We start from the raw sequence: 20851 nt of genomic DNA, 5'->3' as shown, positions 1-20851 counted from the left end.
TGCGTTTCCTGTCCATTGATTATGGTTGTTCACAGCCTGCCCTCTGACTCTAAAAATTGCGGCTGCAAATACTTGGCTGCCATCAAATAATGCATTTAATATCTCCTTCTGACGTAATGACAGACTAGACTACGATCACTGCTACCCAGTTTAGACGCCACACTATTTTTGTGGATTTGCGCATAAATGTACCTCGCTGAACGTTGTGGCATGCTTGGCACATCCGTCGTGTCCTGGTCTGTGCCTGTGGTAGAGTTTTCGTGTGCTATAGGATTTCCGGATCGCTGTTATTTCAAAGCATTGATTGGACCCACTTAATGACTTTGAAAAGCCACATGATCCCATTCACCTCTGGGCTTGGAAACGATTGCATTACTGGGTCCATATCGGTCGAAGCGATCTTCATAACTCGCGAGGAAAACGTAACACCCACTCAACGCCGTTACTACCCAGATGTGCGGCCTGGCACAGCTAGTACGTCGCAATGACTTGACGGATAGGCATCTTGAATTGCATGCAGCTGATGCTTAACCGAGACTGGATATATGAAAACATCACTTTGCAATATCAATATAATTACACATGTCGGTAATTGTTACATTGTCGGAGGGTGTTAGCATATCCTTGAATATCGTGAAACACGTTTGCCAATGAAACTGTTAGGAACCTCGTTGTCTTGTTTGTCAAAACCCCGTGGCCATAGGACAACATGCAGTGGTGCACGCAACTGGACGACTCTATTATTACATTGAGTGAGGGCATTATATTGAGTGAGACCCGGCTGGCCTGATATTATTGGTCCTTGCAAGGAAGGAAATAATATATTTTATTGGAAAAAATTATTGTTTGAAACGTAGCACCAAACCAGCAACGACCAGCACAATATGATTGCTTCTCACGTGGGTGAAAACAATGAGTTAGTTTCCATGCATCTGAGAACGGAATATGTCTTGCCATTTTGTTTTACTCAGCCTTGTCCACGGCTTTTCACGGATGAAATAAGCCGGTGCTAAGATGTTAAATGCCTTTATCAATATCAGCTTAATGCCTCATCATCACGGAACGTTACGAGTAATGGGCAGCGCGGACGTTGCCAGCTGCTTTGTCAACAAGAATGCTGGGCTGGCCGAGGCTCGTCCGTCGCTTGCTTTTTTCTACACATCCATCACTGATAGACAGGGAACTAGGGTGTCCAGCTGTGTCCACTGCCGCACAAAAAACCGTCTATTGTTACGACAAAATTAGGAGCTGGATATTGCAAAGCCCTCTCTCTCTCTGCTTAGCAATGGGAGAGCTATGAAGCAAACAAAGCAAGGACAACACATATTGGAAGGTAGCTTGCAGTTGAGCGGTATTCACAGGAAAATATAGATGTAAGCAAGGAACAGCATTCAGGGACTTAGCAAGCTTGTTGTTTTCAGCGCGACAGAGGGCCGATATTCTGAGTGAACGAGAAAAAAAAATGTATAGCCAGGCCAAATATAATATATATTATATATATATATATATATATATATATAATATATATAATTCATGGCACGCTCGATGCTCAAGACTCATTTACTCAAAATACCGATACCAAGACCCACCGAGACCGATACTAAGACCCACACCTACACAAACACCCCTACCCTGACACCCTCATCCATATACCTTAAATATACCCATATACCTTGACACCCTCATCCATATACCGCATGCGAAACACATGTCCATAAACGACACGCCATGTTGCCCATAGCCCACATGAAGTTATACCCACTGACAATATGAAATTATGCCCGCGGGCGATATGTAGTTTTGGAAGCTTTCTACCTCTTGCCGTGATGGCATGTTTGAGCTGTTTGGAGCGGAAGGATAATTGTGCACGGATTTCACTTGCCTACACAATGCAGCTGACAAATCACATTATGAAATGTATCGGCTAAAAGATCAACCAAATAGTGAATGTCTGTGTAACGCATCGTTCGTAGTTGATCGTTGCTGATGTACCTTTCTGCGACGCGTGCTTGAGGGACCCGCTGGACTGGGAGACGGACTCAGGAAAGCCGCTGGATCGGGGGACGGACTCAGGAAAGCCGCTGGATTGGGGGACGGGCTGGATTGGGGGACAGGAAGCCGCTGGAGCTTGTGCGCACCACGCTGTCACCGCGGGTTATACAGCGGTTACTGCAGCACGGTGTCTGGCAGCTTTAATGTCCAGATCTACATTTTTTTACGTTTACTGCCCCATTCAGATGCAAGTGGCCCTTGTTGCTGAACACTAAGCGGTTCTGAAACCCTTGATCAGTCTGAGCCATCGTTTTCAGCCAGATGGCAAATGTCAGCAGCTGATATTTGTCGGCTTCGGCCAGGTTCTGATTGATGGTCACATGACTGGGATTAAGTTGGGGCCTATTTTCCAGAGTCCTCCTTGCCGTTGTATGACGTGTGGCTGCCTTCCGGACTATCTTTTGGATTTTGATGATGGCAGACCTGACCTTTGCCATGTTCACTGCTGTCCTTTCTTACTGCATCTTCTTTTCGTTCTTTTTAGTTTTCTGCTTTTTCGCTTCGTTTCATCTTGGTTCAGCGTTGGGCCGTCTTTCAGAAACTTTTCATGCATGTTTAAAACTTGCATTTGCACAAGAAGCGTGCTGAATGTTAAAAATGAACTCTCTACTGCCTTTGAGAGGCGACGTTGGATTTCGTTTACCAATGCAAAGTAACAGCTTTTGCCTTTCGCTCTGTGCTGAGCAGCAGCACGACTCCAAGTGAAGTTAGGGCACATTATCTAAGTAAAACTTAAGAGTACGGGCTCTTGAATGAAACGAAAAATCGCCGGCTTGTGTGGTACTCGACTCCACGATACACACATGGTCAGGACGTATTTGTGTTGATAGCCGGTACATTTTGAGGCACAGGCTCCGAATATTTCGGTTGGTTTAGTATGTGGCGGCCACTACTCTCAGAGTGATCAGTATCGATGGTAGACCGCATCTTCTACCAGTATCGGTAATAGGCCGCACCAGGTAGGCGAGATGACCAGTATCGGTGGTAGACCGCACCAGGTAGGCGAGATGATCAGCATCGATGGTAGACCGCACGAGGTAGGTGATGTCTTCGTATCGGTGGTAGGCCGCATCTTCTACCAGTGTCGGCAATAGATCGCACCAGGTAGGCGAGATGACCAGTATCGGTGGTAGACCGCACGAGGTAGGTAATGTCTTCGTATCGGTGGTAGATCGCATCTTCTACCAGTATCGGTAGTAGACCACACCAGGCAGGCGAGATGACCAGTATCGGTGGTAGACCGCACGAGGTGGGCGGCCCACATGGAGGATGGGATATACACCGAGATCAGTGATGGTGTATCACGCCATTCAGTGATATGTGATGTGAGAGGCGATGAAGGCTGATCGCGAATGGTTACAAATTTATTGCCTGCGATATGTCATTGTGTTAGACAATGAATGCGTAATGGAAAGCGGTAATGGGGACACTTGGAGAAAATGCAAACTGAGAGCGATAACTAAACAGTGACCAAAGAACTTCAACTGTCGTTAAACAGTTCTCTACTAACCATCTTCAAACACTGTTGCGATGCATTTAGAATATCACATTTTGGGAAAGGGATTCTATCATTCCATAGGTCTATGCGAAGCAAATATTATATAACAACCTTAAAATCACGGTCGGAAAATTTGGGATGGACATGTTTAAGCAGCCTGGGGCCAGAGCAATGTTTTGCAGGGCTTGTGCACAACATTTAAGCAGCTTATGTGAGTTTCTTCCCTTTAACTTAACCAACCAAACTTTAACAGTCCATATTTACTGGTTGCAGTGCTATGCTTTACTGAAGAAGTGGCCGAATAGATGTGCATATGTGCCGTAAAGCACCTGTAAACTTATGCTTTGAAACACAACTAAGTGTTTTCCCTACCACGAAATCTGAAGCCGTAAATTATATCCGCTTCGTAGAATGCGGTTCATAAACATATTCTGTTTTTTTGTCGTGACCGAAATCAATTAAACTTGTTTGTTGGACGAAGACCGGCTGGAATCTGCGACCACAAGGCCCATGATAGGGTTGAACAATCCGATCCACCGTTTTCCCTTTACCGGCGGTACAATGCGGACAAAGAAAGCCTCGGGGCGCATCCCGCATGCTATGCAAAGTCGAAACCCGCTAATTTGCATTCCTATCAAACTCCATGCTGTTTGATGGCCTCGTCGGCGAGACCCGAAATCTGACCTCTCAACTTGGCGTCACGCTGGTGTCCAACACCTTCACTGTATGTGAACACTGGCTTAGAAGGAGCGCTGGAGACATGGGTAATGTGTTAGCCGCCTGGTCCTGAGCTGTCCGGCTCATTCCATGTAGTAGATTGTGCTAAAAAGTGGCATCATCCACTAGCCTTAGCCTCGCCTGCTTTCAATCCGATCCACTTGCCATTATCTTAGTTAGTATAACAGCATGACAAAACTTCTCTCGGTTGTCTTTTGTGGTTTTATGCTCTTAGTTACATCTATATTTGGGCATGCAAATATATATATATATATATATATATATATAGTATTATATATAATATATGTATATGTATATATATATATATACACATACATATCAACTCAACCGTATGCATGTATATATATGTGTATATATATATATATATATATATATATATATATATATATATATATATATATATATATAATATACTTACGGTTGAGTTGAATGCCACACAAGCCGGCGATTTTTTATTGCATTCGAAAGTCAGTGCTCTTAAATTTTTTTTAGATAATATGCCCTTACTTCACTTGAGGTCGTGCTGCTGCTCAGCATAGAGCGAAAGGCAAAAGTTGTTACTTTGCATTGATAAGCAAAATCCGACATCGCATCCCAAACGCAGTTGAGGCTTCATTTTGCACATTCAGCACACTTCCTGTGCAAATGCAAGTTTAAACATGCCTGAAAAGTTTCTGAGAGACGGGCCTACGCTGAACCAAAACGAAACGCAGCGAAGAGGCAGAAAAAACGGAAGGAAGAAGAGGATGCAATAAGGAAGGACAGCAGTGGGTATGGCATAGGCCAGGTTAGCCATCACCAAGCACCCATCAAAATCCAAAAGATAATCCAGAAGGCAGACACCCGTCATACAACGGCAAGGAGGATTCTGGAAAACAGCCCCATACTTCATCCCAATAAAGTGACCATCAGTCAGAACCTGGCAGAAACCGATAAATAACAGCAGCTGAAATTTGCCATCTGGCTGAAAACAAAGACTCAGACCGATTAAGTGTTTCCAAACCGCATAGGGCTCAGCAACAAGGAGCACTATATTTGCGTAAATCACATAGCATAACTCCCACAGGGCACAAGGTCAATCACTTTTTTTGCGCAGTGTGCTGTTTGTTTTACGACTTTCAGATTAAAAGGTTTGGTTTCAGTGGCTCAGTTGGTAACATCACGTGTCTGTTGTGGACATGCAAGGCATTCTAGCTCTACCGGTCAAAATATTTTTAACCGGTTCCAAAAAAAGATATTGCTTATTGTTTGCAAGCGGATGATTCGCGCCGCCTGCATAATGCAGCGGGCATCCTCTTGACAGCTTCCTGTAAAAAAAATTTGGGCGTAGCAATTCGTTATGCAGATTAAAAAGTGTTTATTATGGAGACGTCTGAGCCACGCTTCTTCCAATTACAGGCTTGCCAAATACATGGTGAAAACGTAATCCCCGGCACATAACAGGGCATCCAGTCGATTTCTAACAACAATAATGAATTCTATTAAACTTTATTATTTCGTTCTTCTCTGCTACCCCCCAGCTCCAGCAAATCGAGTCTGGTGGAAGGGATGAAGCGAAAGGACCCGTCCTGAGAAACTGCTGCCTCTGTTCGGCCTCATAATGCATGTGTTGCAATAGACAAGCCACGGAAAAGTAATTTGGTCATGTTGTGAAGCGACCGCATTGGCACATACGCATGCAAGGACTTACACATATACTACATAGTTACATAAGCCAGGGGTCCACCCATGATTTGTGTTCTTTCAAAATACATTACATGGATGCACGCACCGTGATGATGAAGTGTTTATGTGAAATACGTAGGCCTCAAGCAACGGCCTTAGTCGCTGCTCTCGTCCGTCTGCCTCTGTTCCGTATTCGTTCTTCAGATGTCCGCGCTCTTCCCGCCTTTTCCGTAATTCCTTATTTGTAGCACAGGCATTTATTTTTGAGGGATGCGAGCATTGCTCCAAATCACAATTTTTTTTCAGGCCAGGCACTTGTGCATCTCACTGTGCTCCAGATCACTAGTGTTGTGTTTTCAGCATGTTTCTACACTGAATATGTCGGCCGCAGATGGCCCGTCAAGGCATGCATGTCGGCGCTCTTTGCCGTTGGCCACACTGTACCGGCAGGCTTCTGACGGTGTTCGGTTACCTGACGTTGAGCCACGCTGCGTACCGGCAGGTTTCTGATGGTGTTTTGTTGCCTGACGCTGAACCACGCTGTGTACCGGCAGGTTTCTGATGGTTTTCTGTTACCTGACGAGCCACACTGTGTGCCGGCAGGTTTCTGATGGTGTTCTGTTGCCTGACGCTGAACCATGCTGTGTACCAGCAGGTTTCTGATGGTGTTCGGTTACCTGACGTTGAGCCACGCTGTGTACCGGCAGGTTTCTGACGATGTTCTGCTGCCTTCATTGGGCCACGCTCGTGCCGGCAGGCTTCTGATGGTGTTCTCCTGCCTGCCATCGAGCCACGTTCGTGCCGGCAGGCTTCTCATGATGTTTGGCTGCCTGACGCTGAGCTACACCGTGTGCCGGCAGGTTTCTGATGGTGTTCGGTTACCTGACGCTGAGCTACACCGTGTGCCGGCAGGTTTCTGATGGTGTTCGGCTGCCTGACGCTGAGCGTTCTCTCCACAATACGGGAGTACGAGTATGACGCCGGCATCATTCTCTTCTACTGCGAGTCGGTGGTGGTCGTGTGGTTCATCATGGAGTTTGTGCTAAGGTAAGAGGAACGGCCGGGATGTTCCTTTGGGATGACCAGTGACGCCCCAGGGCGTCATTTCCTTGTCGGAAGGGTGTCATCTTAAAGTTCTTTTAGCGGTGCCTGGCGGCTGCTGACACACCTCCGAGTGCTGTAACCTAAAAAAGGTTACCGAATTTGAGCTCGCTGCTTAATGTTACAGGGAAGAAATCTGTCGCAACAGCTTTTTGCGACAATTCATCGCTGGATAGACAGAAGTGTAGCTCACCAACTCTTGTGTGGCGCCAGCGCTGAGGTTAAACTACGCGACTGAGAAACCAAACGCAGGGTTCAGTGCGAGGTTCAATTCCCACGGTGCCCGACCTTTCTATCAGAGTGGGAGGCAATGAACGCTAGATAGCGACTGAATGAGTCTTAAAGCCCCAATGTCAATAATTCTCCCAACTGCCACCGTTTAGCCACAAACGGCACATAATTCACGCTGATGCTAAACAAGTTTAGGCTCTGGATGTTGCATTGCCAAAACAAAAGTACAGAATCATAAAAATACTTTGCAGTGGCCACACAGCAGGACAAACAGCAGCATACAACGTTAAGCGTAAGTTAACTGTATCTTTAACGAATTAAGTTTGCGCGATATCTCGACCGAGGCAGTTTACCGCTCTCGAGGCATGTGAGAACTACACTTGCGTTGTCTCGAAACAGGAAATAGTTCGCAAAGAAGTTTGGCCTGCCGCCATGAACATTTCTTTTGCCAGTAATGACGTCGGCCTGACACTTCTGGAGGTTCTCGACCCAGGCACTAATGCTTGTGCTAAACTCACTAAAATGCTTAGAGTGCTATGTTATTTTTTCGCTTTTGGGACGGCAGTTAAATAATCCAGATAAAACGTTTCAACATTACTTTTCGGGGCTTGTTCAGAATGGAATAGCGTCTCAACAAATTCTCCAACCAACATCAGCATAAGTCGGAGAACGGACTCCTGGTCGGGAGCGCGCTCGGGTAGCGTGCAGTTATCCGTCTCGCTGCAGTGATCAGAGACGTGGAGATTGTAAATCGAAGTGACCGTAGTGTCGCAGGGCTGGCCAACACAGAACAGTGAGCAGAAGCGACCACAACATGGCGCAGCGGACAACCGCGAACAAGCAGATCGCCAACCAGAAAATCGTGGCTTGTTTTTTTCACAAGACACCAAAATGGTCTGTGTGAAAGAAGTGACCGATTCCATCAATAGTCCCATGCAACTAATGAAGGTCCAACTGGAAGCCGCCAGACACCGCGAATAAGCCGCAAATATGCGTGAAGAGCCTGCCAGCCCACGCACAGAAAAGCTGACGACGCTACTGGTAGAGACACTGAGGTCCCTCCAGTCAGCTTCTACCAGTCCCGCCATCGAGACGTCACCGTGGTCAGCAAGCACAGCAGTACCAGCAATAGCTACTCGTGCGCCACGTCTTCCAGCATCGGCTGCGTCTGTTCCGGTGCTGTGCGTGACGGCAAGTCTCAGGGAACTCGCCACTTGGGAGCGGAAAGGGGAAGACCACCTGCTGCTTACCGGAATATCTGCGCTGACCAGAGGAAAGCAGCAGGCAGCTTTTCATCCAGTGCTTGACTCCGAATGGTTTCGTATTATACAACACGGCCTTGATTTGGAGAGTGGAAGTAGTTAAGACATCTCTGTGACCATCGAGAAAATAGAGCTGGATCTGAGGCGCCGAAGGAGCATCATCTATGACAGAAGCGAATTCTTCACAAGAATACAGGGACCAGACAACATTTTCGATGATTTCTTCATCAGTCTCAAAGGAACCACTATTTCTGGGATTCCTGGAGCATTCATGAAGCTGTCCCGCATGATTACGAACGGCTTTGTGGGCTATCCAAAACACCGTTGATGCAAGCCTGGTTCGTCGGCCACAAGCAGCAAATCCGAGGCACACCCAAATGTGTGCTGATATGTTCGTTGCATCTGCCTTTGTTATGACAGAAGCCTTGCGGGTGCCACCTGAAACAATGATGAATGTTACAAGCTTGAGCGGCCCGGCCCGGCCCCGGACCACCAGGCCCATCCGTCACGCTTTCTGGAAAGATTATCTTTTTGCGGCCACCGTCTCCAGTGACAGGTAGAGAAATCCTTTGACAGATGTGTCGGTATGCATGCTGCTTAAAGCATTTGCAGACCAACTGTTCGATCAAAGTTATTTGAATCGGATGGGCGATAGCCTAGTTTTGCAAGACGTTAACTTAAGATATAAAATTTGTTGCTTATGGAAGGGATGCTCGAGGCAATCGAATTCAGACCGCTGCTTTGGTGAATGACGTGTGCAGCACCCGGAGTTGATCGCCGTCTGACGGACGGGAGAGAGAGAGAAGAGAGAGAGAGAGAGAGAGAGAGAGAGAGAGAAGAGAGAGAGAGATAGGAGAGGAGAGAGAGAGAGGAGAGAGAGAGAGAGATATAGAGAGAGCGAGAAAGAGGAGAAGAGAGCGAAGAGGAGAGAGAGAGAGGAGAGAGAGAGATAGAGATGAGAGAGAGAGAGCGAGAGAGAAGAGAGAGAGAGAGAGAGAGAGAGAGAGAGGAGAGAGAGAGAGAGAGAGAGAGAGCTAGAGCAGCCGCACTGGTAAACGTGCGGCCGAAATGAGCAGTCTGTCACGTGTATTCGAGCGGAAACCTTGGCTCAAGCAACTCTTTGGACGCCTGCTAAAATAAATGTCAGGTTCCGGCCACCAGGCCAACTAAGACGGAAACGACGAGATACGTTGCGTTAGGCCAATGCACCGTATACAACCGTCAGACGGTTTCAGCGCCATTGGACTTTGGCGAAGCCAGTAACCAACTGGGAGCTGCCATGGAAGGAATTCACCATGGCCTAAGCCGGTAGAGGTCGCTTCAAAAGCAATGCACTTGAGTGAAGCCCAGTTCGTTAGGACAAACAGCTAACCCCGATGGAAAAAATTAGTCGGACCTTTGTCTTCACGTCCTTTGTGCATTGTAGTTTGCAAAGCGCTCCATTCAGTCACTTCTCAAATTGTCAAGAAATATGCCGGCCAAATTGGCTACAAAACTCCACATCAGTGAAGCTACCCCCGTGCTGAGCTCTCTCCCATGAAAGACGAACACTGCAAACCACACGCGCGACCTATATGTGCGGGTCCTCAAAGATTGCTGATCCCATCCGCTATGGCTCGCTACCAACTACATTGCATATCTTCCCACATTTGTAATAATCGCACTTTTCTCGCACGTCGTGCCGGGCACCTGCCTGCGTCGTCATGCTCATGACAAGACGGCGCGCCGTGACGTCCCGAGGGCGAGGCCGCTCCGAAGGTTGTCATCGATTCCAACGCTCACTGGTTCGCTTAGTAGCGGCAAAATATTTTCGAGGCGGCTTCCTCGACAGCTGAAACCGTTCTCGATCATCAATAAGCTTAATCTAAGCTGAAAGGAGGGCCTGAAAGCCAGTTGTGTGGAGGCGTGAGCGCTGACAAATAAGCTTTGTTTGAAACGGCCAGTATGGCCCGTGTCAGATAAAGAATTGGCTTGCAGCTGTTAATAATATTAAAGATTGGGGTTTTACGTCTCACCAACTGCCACGGCCGTTTCGAGACGGATGCCTTTATTAGGCATCATGTGCGATGCGGTGGTTGCGTAGCACGGGCTTCAGCCAAAAATTGACAGGTCTAGAAACCGAGCGTCCTAATCATGTGCGGTGCAGTGGTTGCATGGCACGGGCTTGAACCAAAAATCGACAGATTCAGAGCCAAGCGTCCTAATCGCTATGCCCCCCCCCCCCCCCCCTGCACCTGTTCTGGTTAAGGATTGTGGTGCCTCAGCAAACTTTTTATAACTAGAATATCTTCTACGCGGGACGGAGTAATCTTCATCCATCCATCAATGATGGCTTAGCCACGTGGACACACATCCGCCGAATGCATGTGTTTGCGAGGACGCCTGAGACAGCGCCAGGCCTCGAACGCTGATCTGACTGGCACTCGGCCTCCCGCCGCTCCTGACAAGACGACACGGCGCCCGTGCCTTCCGTGCGCACTCGATCGAGAATGCGTGGTATCGGTTCAGATTTCGCCGTCAGGACCGGTCCAGACCTGTCGCTCCGTCTGCCCCGTGAGTAGGCGGCTGCTGAGGCGAACGGCTGTGCTGGCGACGCGGCACCGTGTGCAGCCGGCCGAGAGGACCCGGCTCGCGGCTCACTCGACCCCAGGCGCTGCGGTGCCGGCGGTGAACCGGGGCGCGGGCGCCGGCGGTGTGCCGGGGCGCGGGGGCCGGCGGCCGCTCCCATGCCGCGGCCGCGCATAATCGCGTCTAATCGCAGCGGCCTCTCCGCTCGACCTGCTTCATATCACGGCCGGCTATTTTCGGCCCGGCGACAGGCGCTGCCGACGCCGCTAACACGGAAATCTGGCCGGCGAGGTCCGACAGATCGGCTCCGACAGCGCGGCGTGCGGCTCGAGAGCGCCGCCGGACATCCGCGTAGGACTGCACGTTCACGCCTCATTATGTCGGCCGCCTAACGACTGTGGAGAACGCCACTCGAGCCGTTATTGAGCCGCCGTTTCAGACAGATGATTTGTCACTCAGGGATTGTCGTCGTCCGGCTCCGGGGAATAAATCTGGCCATCATCGCCGAGCGCAGTCACGCAACGCGCCGCGCCGCGCCGGCTCGGGCCGCCCCCGCTCCGCTGTAGCTGGGCCAGGTCGACTCAGGGGGCGGCACTGACCGGTTGACCTGCCCGGCCGCGTTCAATCTCGTCGTGAATCCTCCGCCGGCTCGCTCCGGTCGGGCCACACCCCGTGCGCTCGCCGGCGGCGGAGGGTCGAGTTTCTCCGCGCGTGTTTTCCTGCTGTCACTCGTCGTGCAGTCGGTTTTGTCGCTGTGCGGCCGGTGTCATACTCTGATGCTCCGTCTGAATACCATTATGTACAGCCGGGCATGGCTATTTTGCAACATATTGTTTGACAGATTTCGGATGGGTTTTCCAGACTGAGGATCTGAGTGAGGACGAGAGAAGTCGTCGAGCTGTTTTAATCGTGCTAGTTAATTTCTCATCGGGCTAACTCGCATGCGATTGCAATATAATCGCGTGACGGCTGTGTGGAAAATCATTATCTCGGTCGTGTTTTCCATGGCGGCACGCGCTGTCCTGACGGGTCTGTCAGCGCGGGACAAGCCAGAGCTCGTGAGCTTGCGAGGTAGTGGGCTGAGCTTGTGAGGTTGTGAGACAGAGCTTGTGGGCTTGTGGGACAATGAGCCGAGCATGTGAGCCCACGTGTGTTTGCTCACGACTTACAGGTCAATGTTTTGCCCTACGCAGCATTGACACGCCATTTAGGCATGATATAAGATAGCCATGATACGGAGCTTTGAATGAAACTAGCCATGATGCGGAGCTGGACCGAGTTGACCATGTTGGCTTGAGTTGACATCGTTGTTGTTTTTGCTGTTGACGAATTGGTTGAATGTGCCCCGTGTGATGCATAGTGTGGTGGTTCCGTCACCAGGCGGGCAGCACGGTCGGTGGCACAGCGCCTGACTGCCCCTTACGTACCTCCCCAGGCTGTGGTCGTCCGGCTGCCGGTCGCGGTACCAGGGCTGGTGGGGTCGGCTCAAGTTCATCCAGCGTCCGTTCTGCATCATAGGCAAGTGTTCACCAGTGCTGAGGCAGCCAGACGGGCCGGCGCGTCTCTGGCCGTCCGGCAGACGCCCAAAGCAGCGCTGCGGCGGCCACCCGTTCTATTCTGGCGACCCCGGCGTGCGCTCCTTCGGGCTTGGAATGAGGAAGACGCTAAAGCCAAGGCTCTGATGACTTTACCTCGGTCTGGTTGGTGCTGTACTGCCGAAGTTGCTGCGCTGATTAAATTGTTTGACCCGCTGGTCGAGAAAATCCCGGCTCCGGTATGGGAGAACTGTGCTCCTTGAAAGCGAGGGTAAGTGTCTCTTGTGCCGTCGCAAGAGTAAGATATGGGCATATTAATCAAGTGGGGATTTGGGAAACGAGTTGATGGTTAAACAAATAGTTGTTACATGCATATATTTGCAAAGTTAATCAGCAACAACAACGAACAAGGCCTTTCTTCAGCATTCGAAAAGTTAACATTCAAACGATCTCATTGATTATGCTCATATCAGTCCAAATTATGCTGCCCACAAATCGTATTAATCGCGCTGTCCATTCGGTCGGTGCTGATGAGTAAAATAATACTTCTGTGCAACGCACGTCATTGTCATTCATATTTTGGCGCATTACATGGGGCATTACTCCCTCATTGCACCCCGTGTGTTGATGTCATGAACAAACGTTGTAGTGTTTAGTTCTCAAATCTCATCTCAAGGACTTTGATATTTGTCTCAAAACCCATTCCAATTATGTTATCTAACCTTTATACCAATGTTTCAGATATCGAAAATCCCCAAATCTCCTTATTTGGCACGCCTACATGAAGCGTCAGCCTTTGCCGTAATATACTGACGCATCACCAGGCTGCTTTTTCTCGTTAGATAAGCATTTAAGCTTCACTGTAGTTTCTCGCCCTAAGTATTTACCGAAATGGCGCTCACAACGGTAATTATTTACTTGTGTCTATCGTAAGTCGTGCGTTGAAGTTGAGCATTATATCGCATGAAGTTGCGATATAATGCACCGGATCGCTGGTATGCCTCACAATGCCTGCTGTAATGGCGCTGTTTTACAATGTCCAATTTGTCCCGATGCCGTGTCCATTGGCAGCAGAAAATGCCAGCACGAGTGAGTTGGGAGATTTTCAATGAAGATAATTTCATTCTACGCGGTCTGCGTTCCGTCTCCGAAAGCTCTCTGAAGTGTCAAATGTTGCCTCAATGATCGCTCGATATCTGATGTTTTATTGCACCACGTGTAGTTCGCACTTCACACTGTGTTGTGGTGTGTGGTGTGTGTGGTGTGTGTGTGTGTGTGTGTGTGTGTGTGTGTGTGTGTGTGTGTGTGTGTGTGGTGTGTGTGTGTGTGTGGTGTGTGTGTGTTGTGTGTGTGTGTGGGTGTGTGTGTGTTGTGTGTGTGTGTGTGTGTGTGTGTGTGTGTGTGTGTGTGTGTGTGTGTTTGTGTGCACACGAGCGCACACGGCGCTACACGCCTTTCTGTGCGTGTACGGGAATTTGTGAAGCGCATAGAATGAAATCGGGTTTGTCTGGATAGAACAGTCCGTCACCATCTTTGGGCAAGCCTGTTTTGCGGCAGCCTACATAGTTATTCTCTTTCAACGCCGTAGCCTTCCTCCGCGTTTCATTTCAAGTCTTGATTTTTTCTTTTTGGTGCGTGCAGCGCGCGATGATTGGTTCAGCCCGCTTGCAGTGACGGGTTTTCACATAGCTGTTGCTGTTGTGCCGAGGCTTGCGGCACCAGAGATTTCCCTGTCTCTTCTGACTAGTCCGCAGTCGAAACCAAGTGGAAGGCCGGCAATCCTTTAAAGCAAGAAGTCTGAGGCGATTGTGGTTTCAATCCTGGGAAAGTCCAAACTTGAAAAGATGGTTGCTCACCTCATGAAGAAAACTTCTAACGTGTTGTTTTTTGTTTGTTTTGTTAATGGAGTGGGACGAGAAACCGTTTATCAATGGCATCGCCCAATTTTAAGTAGAGCTAGAAGTCAAAGAGAAATGCCGCCAAACAGGAAAACGAATGACCTGAGGGATGTACAAATATCAAGTTGAAACAGACGATTTGCGTAGCGCGAGTAAGATCATGGCTGCCCTATGGAACGGGTAGCGGGTTGAGTTAGGCATATATTTTGAAAACGAATTGGGGTGGTTACGCGTATGGACAAGGCCCTCGCAAAGCATCAGGTGTAGAATAAAATCAATATTACACAAGATTGCTGCTTCCTCGTCTCTTAATCATAATTAGCTTATTAAAAATAACTCCATTATTTTGATTGGGTGGACTTCCGTGATCAGAGCTCACTATGAGCAGTGCTTGGTATATGGATCCTGACTCCACTTTTTGCCGTTGATTCCAGTTCAAGGCATAATTCTGTAGCAAACAAAAAGATCTCACCACTTTTGCAACTATGAACGCACTGTGCGACGCAATTTACTCAGTTTGATGTGCAGTTTATGCGTAAACGCTACTGATACTCTTTCATAATTAAGAGCCCAAGGAGTGGATGAATTCAAACGGGAGGGCAACGTGTGGGCACACCAGAAAATGAATGGGTAGCTGATGGGTATGACCTCAGCCCCATGGGAAGCGGGTGGTCGTATAACCGATCTTTTACTTGGGAGGACTTCCAGCTGTTGACATGCGATACGCGCAACAAGAAATTGATAGAGTTTTATTTGAATTTGGTATGTTTGAATTACATTTGGCAGAGATGGTGGGAGCGGGCGAGCGAGGTGCTCTCAAAAAGGTTACGATTCGTGATATCGGTGTCGTCGATGCCAGAGCATAGCGCTGATCTCCTGAGGACAACGTCCCGGCGCATCTTGGGCCGGTTCTACTGGAAGCGCTCTTTTAGATGAAGCACGTGATGCGATGGAAGAGAGGGGGGGGGGGGGGGGGGGGGGTACAGTGCGGATAGGAGGAAAGAGCGCAAGGACCTGGTAATTAGTGCGGAAATCTCTGAGTCCGGAAGAGGATGATGGCTGCACTGGGCTGAAAAATGTATTGGTGTTGCATGACACTTTTAATAACTTCCAACGCAGTCTGATATCCAGGGCGCAATTATTTATTGTGGTGTTGATGAGGTGAACAGTGTGTGTCAGGCATTCTCCGCATGATTGGGCGATTGTATCTTTAAGGAATGACTAAAGCCGCTGGGTAAAAGCCGGGACGCGACCATTTATTCAGCCATATGTTTGTGCGCTGAAGGTTTATCTTGTTTTGTGGGGGCCAGTGAGGGCAGGATCGGCGGCAGCTCCGGGGCACACACTCTGCTCTCATCTGATAAACGTATTGATTTACGGTAATTGGTATGTATGAAGGCGGCCCATGTGTGTCCATCGCAACAGAAACCGTCGGTCATTTGTAGAACCTAGACAGGTTTATGTTTTCTCCAAGGGAATAATCATAACGAAATGTGTAACCGCTATATTCGTGTAGCAACTCCTCCACGAGCCAAAGGACCTCCATGTTTGCTGTGTTCTGTGTGTGCTGAGGACAAACCTGGTATTGGCCAGGGCTTCATCGGGACACTGATAGCTCGGAAAGTCGGTAGTTTTGTGGCATGCTCGCTGCAGACGGCTGCTGATGGTGCGCTGCCCGCGATGAGCGTCGGTGAAAGATGCTCGGGTTGATGCTCAGCAGCTGTTTGATGATGGGCTACATGCTGCCCCACTCCCCCGTGAAATCAGGGACGTCAGGCACGCTTGAAATCAGGTTGTACCGGATTTCCGGATACGTATATCACTTTTTTGTTCACCACTCCTTCACTTCTGAAGAAATTTTGAAATGCGCAAATAATATAAAAAGGTACGTGATATATACTTTCCAAGGCATGATGCAAACATGTTTTTCACATGCAATTATAGAACCCTCGCTGAAGTCTGTTACTCACGAATTTCATACTCCATGCGTCCTCCTTCCCTTTCAATGCACATGGTGGCGCACCTCTTGGCCCACGCCGAGCACGTGCGCCGTACGATATCCGGTGTATGATATTACTGAACGCTCGCTTGAAGTTTAGGAGACTGAGATTGGGCGAGTGCGCCGAGCGAGGTGAAATTAGAAAACCGAGTTCGACGTGACTAAGCAAGTTTGTTTACTCATCCCTACTAATCTGTGCCATGTTGGAGACTGAATTATTGGATGCACCCTATGTTCATGGCTCAATCCCCAATATTTACAATATGGATAGGATAAATATAATGAATGAATGATATCGGGCGCTCAATCAATGAGATATCATCATTTTAAATGGGGTATATTGATTTGGGATGCCCAGCATCTTGCAGAGATGCGGAAGGGATTGGAAAGGGGTTCATGCGAGCACATGTGAGACGGTAAAAGTGAAAAGAACGGCTCGCCTGTACAAAGCATAGTATGCTGGATGGCCTCGTGGGCTTCATTTTGTTGAAGAAACAACACAAAAGCTAATGCTAGCCCAATGCTGCACGTACGGAGAACGCGCAGTGGGGTTGTCCTGCACCTAGCAGTACTGCACTCTCGCCTGACGAAGCTTCCAATGGCGTTTAACTGTGTGGAACAGCGAAGCCGAGCAGATCCCAGCAGATTTCAGGTTGTTTAATGGTTTAACTTACGCCGCTATTCATGACATCACCACCCGGTCCAGCGTGAGACGGGAACAGCTTAGGATTCGTGTTGAACCCAGCGCAACATATAACGCGGGGCGTCGACATTTTCGCGTTTTCCTCGCGCCAATTTGCAGTAGCAGAGACCCCCTTCCAATGAAAACAACTTCTGCTGCGCCATCAGCATCATGCGTGCACGGTATAATTCTATTCTACGTAGCCGAGCCTGAAAACATGACAGAACATGACTGCAAGTGCCTTGGAGGTATATACAAGGACACAAATTGAATATTGTACGTCAGTGTACGTCAGTTGCACAATTGTACGGTCAGCGATAACAGATTTGCCACGTCCTGGTATTTGACCTGCACAATCGCATGTGGACTGTTCCTCTGCTGCCGACGTCAGCGCTGAAAGTTCTGACCTGTCCGGGTATTTAGCAACAGAACTTGTGTGCCTGGCCAGAGTTCCGGCCTTGACAGAGCCCATGGCAGCGTAATTGGCCACGCTTGGTCCGGCTCAGAGGCCATTAAATTCGCCGCGCCAACCAGCATCCAACTGGATGGCAATGACGTTATTGCGTGGCTTAAGGGAAGTTAACTGGTTTCCAGCAGCGTTAAACGGCATCAGAGCTCATTCGTGATTTCGGCAAAGGCCGCTATCTCTTTAAACATCCAACTAAGTGGGATTTAATAGGGCCTAAATTGTAGAGTTAGGATCGCTTTAATTCATGAATGCTAGTACATTTTGATATATTTGAGACGCATCACAATATTTGCTAGACGAAGTGGATATGCTGGTTAAATATCGCAAGATTGATTTCAACTGAAATATTCTAATGCCACTTCAGATTTCGTTTATGCCTAGCCGCATGACATCAGGCTTGAGGGTGTTACATTTTGTGATTAAGTACTTAGTTGGGTGTATGTGCGTACACCTTTTCAGATGCATGTTTGTTATTTGTGTCAGCCATTTTACGGCTCCAGTGAGCGGGATGTGATGGACTAGAGAGCAAAAAAGTGAAATGACCAAGAAAAATGTAATTGCTGTTCTGGATTTGCATTACAATAGCTATATCAATAATTTACAATAATTTCTCTAGAAGCACCAAATTTTATCGTTGAACCGATATATGTGACATGCGCGCAGCCAGATGCTTAAGCTTTTGGAGATAGCGGCCGGCTTTGCGAGCGTTCCGTAGCCCGATGTCACAGTCGGCTCTACCCCGCCCCGGCTCGGGGTTATGCTACTTGCACGCGACAGAGCATCGGCGACCGCACATTTCCTGGTTCGCTGAATCAGAAAATGGCCCTACCATGGCGCTCATGCATGGGGAGACGGCGGCGATGCCACGTGCCAGGGAGAGTGGCAGCGGGCCAGGACACGGCGGGCCGGCGCGCGGGTCCCGTCAATCGGTCCGCTGTCCCGCGTGGCAGTCCGCCTCTGGTGGGGTCCGCAGACACTGGTGAGTCCGCCTCTGGCGAGGTCCGCAGACACTGGTGAGTCCGCCTCTGGTGAGGTCCGCAGACACTGGTGAGTCCGCCTCTGGTGGGGTCCGCAGACACTGGTGAGTCCGCCTCTGGTGAGGTCCGCAGACACTGGTGAGTCCGCCTCTGGTGAGGTCCGCAGACACTGGTGAGTCCGCCTCTGGTGAGGTCCGCAGACACTGGTGAGTCCGCCTCTGGTGAGGTCCGCAGACACCGTCCGTGTCCGGCCGCAACCTGTCATGTCTATGGAGACAACCCCGAAAGCATGCACTGAAAGGTGTATATTGTCTCTGGGGTGGTGAACCACCCACGCTGTTTTTTAAACATGGTGTGGTGTAAGCCAGCTTCTGGCTAAGAACGATTCAATTTTCGTCCGGGTGTCTAGTAAACTCGTGCCGCAACATACGTGCTGCTATTCTTTACGAAGAAGCAGCCGAACAATCCAAGGTATGACTAACGTGGTATGACAAGGCATGGCTTGGCAACGAACGGTCCAGCGGCCCGTGGCCATTCGTTCACAGACATAGTAATCGCCGGACGCTGTTCGCAGACATAGTAACGACCATTCGTCGTTGGCAGACATGGTAACGACCGTTCGCCGTTCGCAGACACAGCAACGACCGTTCGTCGTTGGCAGACATGGTGACGACCGTCCGCCGTTCGCAGACAGAGTAACGACCGTTCGTCGTTGGCAGACATGGTGACGACCGTTCGCCGTTGGCAGACATGGTGACCATCCTAGCGTCACTGGTCGTGCTGGGGCTGGGCTCTGGCGTGCTGGGCCTCGTCACTGGTGGCCAGGTGTTCGCCGCCTCGGCACTGCGCGTGCTGCGCTTCTTCCAGATCCTGCGCATGGTGCGCATGGACCGACGAGGCGGCACGTGGAAGCTGCTCGGGTCCGTCGTGTACGCCCACAGGCAGGTGAGCCACGCTCGTCGGCGACGCGTCGGAATGGACGCGCGGACGCCGGCGCGTGGACTTGGACGTCGGTAATTGACGAGGGTGTGGTCGATGCCACGCGGCTGCAGCCCGTTAGCATCGGACTGCTACCGCTAGTAATGAGTCGGTGTTTCAGAAGTCTGGATGTTTGTGGGAACGCATGAGTTGGTCTGGTTATTCTTGCGGATGCCCGTTGTATTTGGTTGTTAACACGTTACAGGAATTGAACTTTGTTCCCCTGTGATGCTGTTGGCCAAGGTAGTGATGCACACCTCCAGTAACGTTCTCGCCGTTTTTGCAGGAACTCATCACGACATTATACATCGGGTTTTTAGGTCTCATCATCGCCTCATTTCTTGTTTATCTAGCTGAGAAGGACTCGAATGGGGAGCAGTTCTCGTCATACGCTGACGCGTTGTGGTGGGGCGTAGTAAGTAAAAATGGTGTTCGCATGCGATCAGTGACCTGAGCTGAATCGGTGTTTTACTTTGTCGGGTTTTTATTTTAAGGGAGCGTTTTAATCTGTACAAGAACTGGGGTATCTATTTGAAATGGAGAACAAATATTCAGTCATTTTCTTTGTATTTGTTTCTTCCGACTTGCAGGCTCTAACGTTAATTAACGACAAACTTCAAGTTATCTCCTTTACCAGCTTGCCAAGTGCGCTTTGAAAGTTGCGATTTTATGCATGCTTAATGTGAGCTAACTAAGTTTTATTTGCTGGGTTGTGAAAAATCACCAGAATTAGCGGTCAGCCAAATTCTCGTGTTAGATGGAAGCTCAAAAGTGTGATAATTGTGCCCAACGTGTAGTACGACCCATGGCCGCGCCTGAGGCTTGCAGGGTGACAGCATCGGTCGCATTCTCCCCGCAGGTGACGCTCTGCACAGTCGGCTACGGCGATATTGTCCCCATCACGTGGAAGGGCAAGCTCATCGCGTCTGCATGTGCCTTACTAGGAATATCGTTCTTCGCGCTGCCAGCGGTGAGTTCTCCACGCGGCACGGCACAGAGCCGATGCCGATGACGCGTTGAGGCATACCTACGCAGCCGATGAAGACAAGCGAGATCGTTAGACGGTATGTTTGTGAGGTCAACATCTCCTTTTTTCTTGTTGGCTCTAAGACGATATGCAGTTTGTGGTCGCGTGGTCATGTGATCACAGGTCGTGACAGGCTCCGCGTCCCTGTGCTGTGACTTCTCCGAGCGTGCA

At 49.3% G+C, this 20851-nt stretch overlaps 1 protein-coding gene across 1 annotated transcript in view; it reads left to right on the top strand.

The window, feature by feature from the left end:
* Positions 1–20623, top strand: part of LOC119101183 (potassium voltage-gated channel subfamily KQT member 5) — a gene marked incomplete at its 3' end in the record, with an annotated part of 82327 nt that extends 61704 nt beyond the window's left edge. Inside the window, 4 exon segments of the mRNA XM_037224462.1 lie at positions 12551–12633; positions 19424–19620; positions 19940–20068; positions 20513–20623. Of these exon segments, the coding sequence (XP_037080357.1) occupies positions 12551–12633; positions 19424–19620; positions 19940–20068; positions 20513–20623 (520 nt within the window).
* Between the last annotated feature and the right edge of the window lie 228 nt (positions 20624–20851).

Source organism: Pollicipes pollicipes, unplaced genomic scaffold, assembly GCF_011947565.3.
Source record: "Pollicipes pollicipes isolate AB1234 unplaced genomic scaffold, Ppol_2.1 Scaffold_4881;HRSCAF=5763_pilon_pilon_pilon, whole genome shotgun sequence".
In the NCBI taxonomy this organism is placed as follows: Eukaryota; Metazoa; Arthropoda; class Thecostraca; order Pollicipedomorpha; family Pollicipedidae; genus Pollicipes; species Pollicipes pollicipes.
Note: the sequence above shows the minus strand (reverse complement) of the source record. Positions and strands in the feature narration are given on the sequence as shown.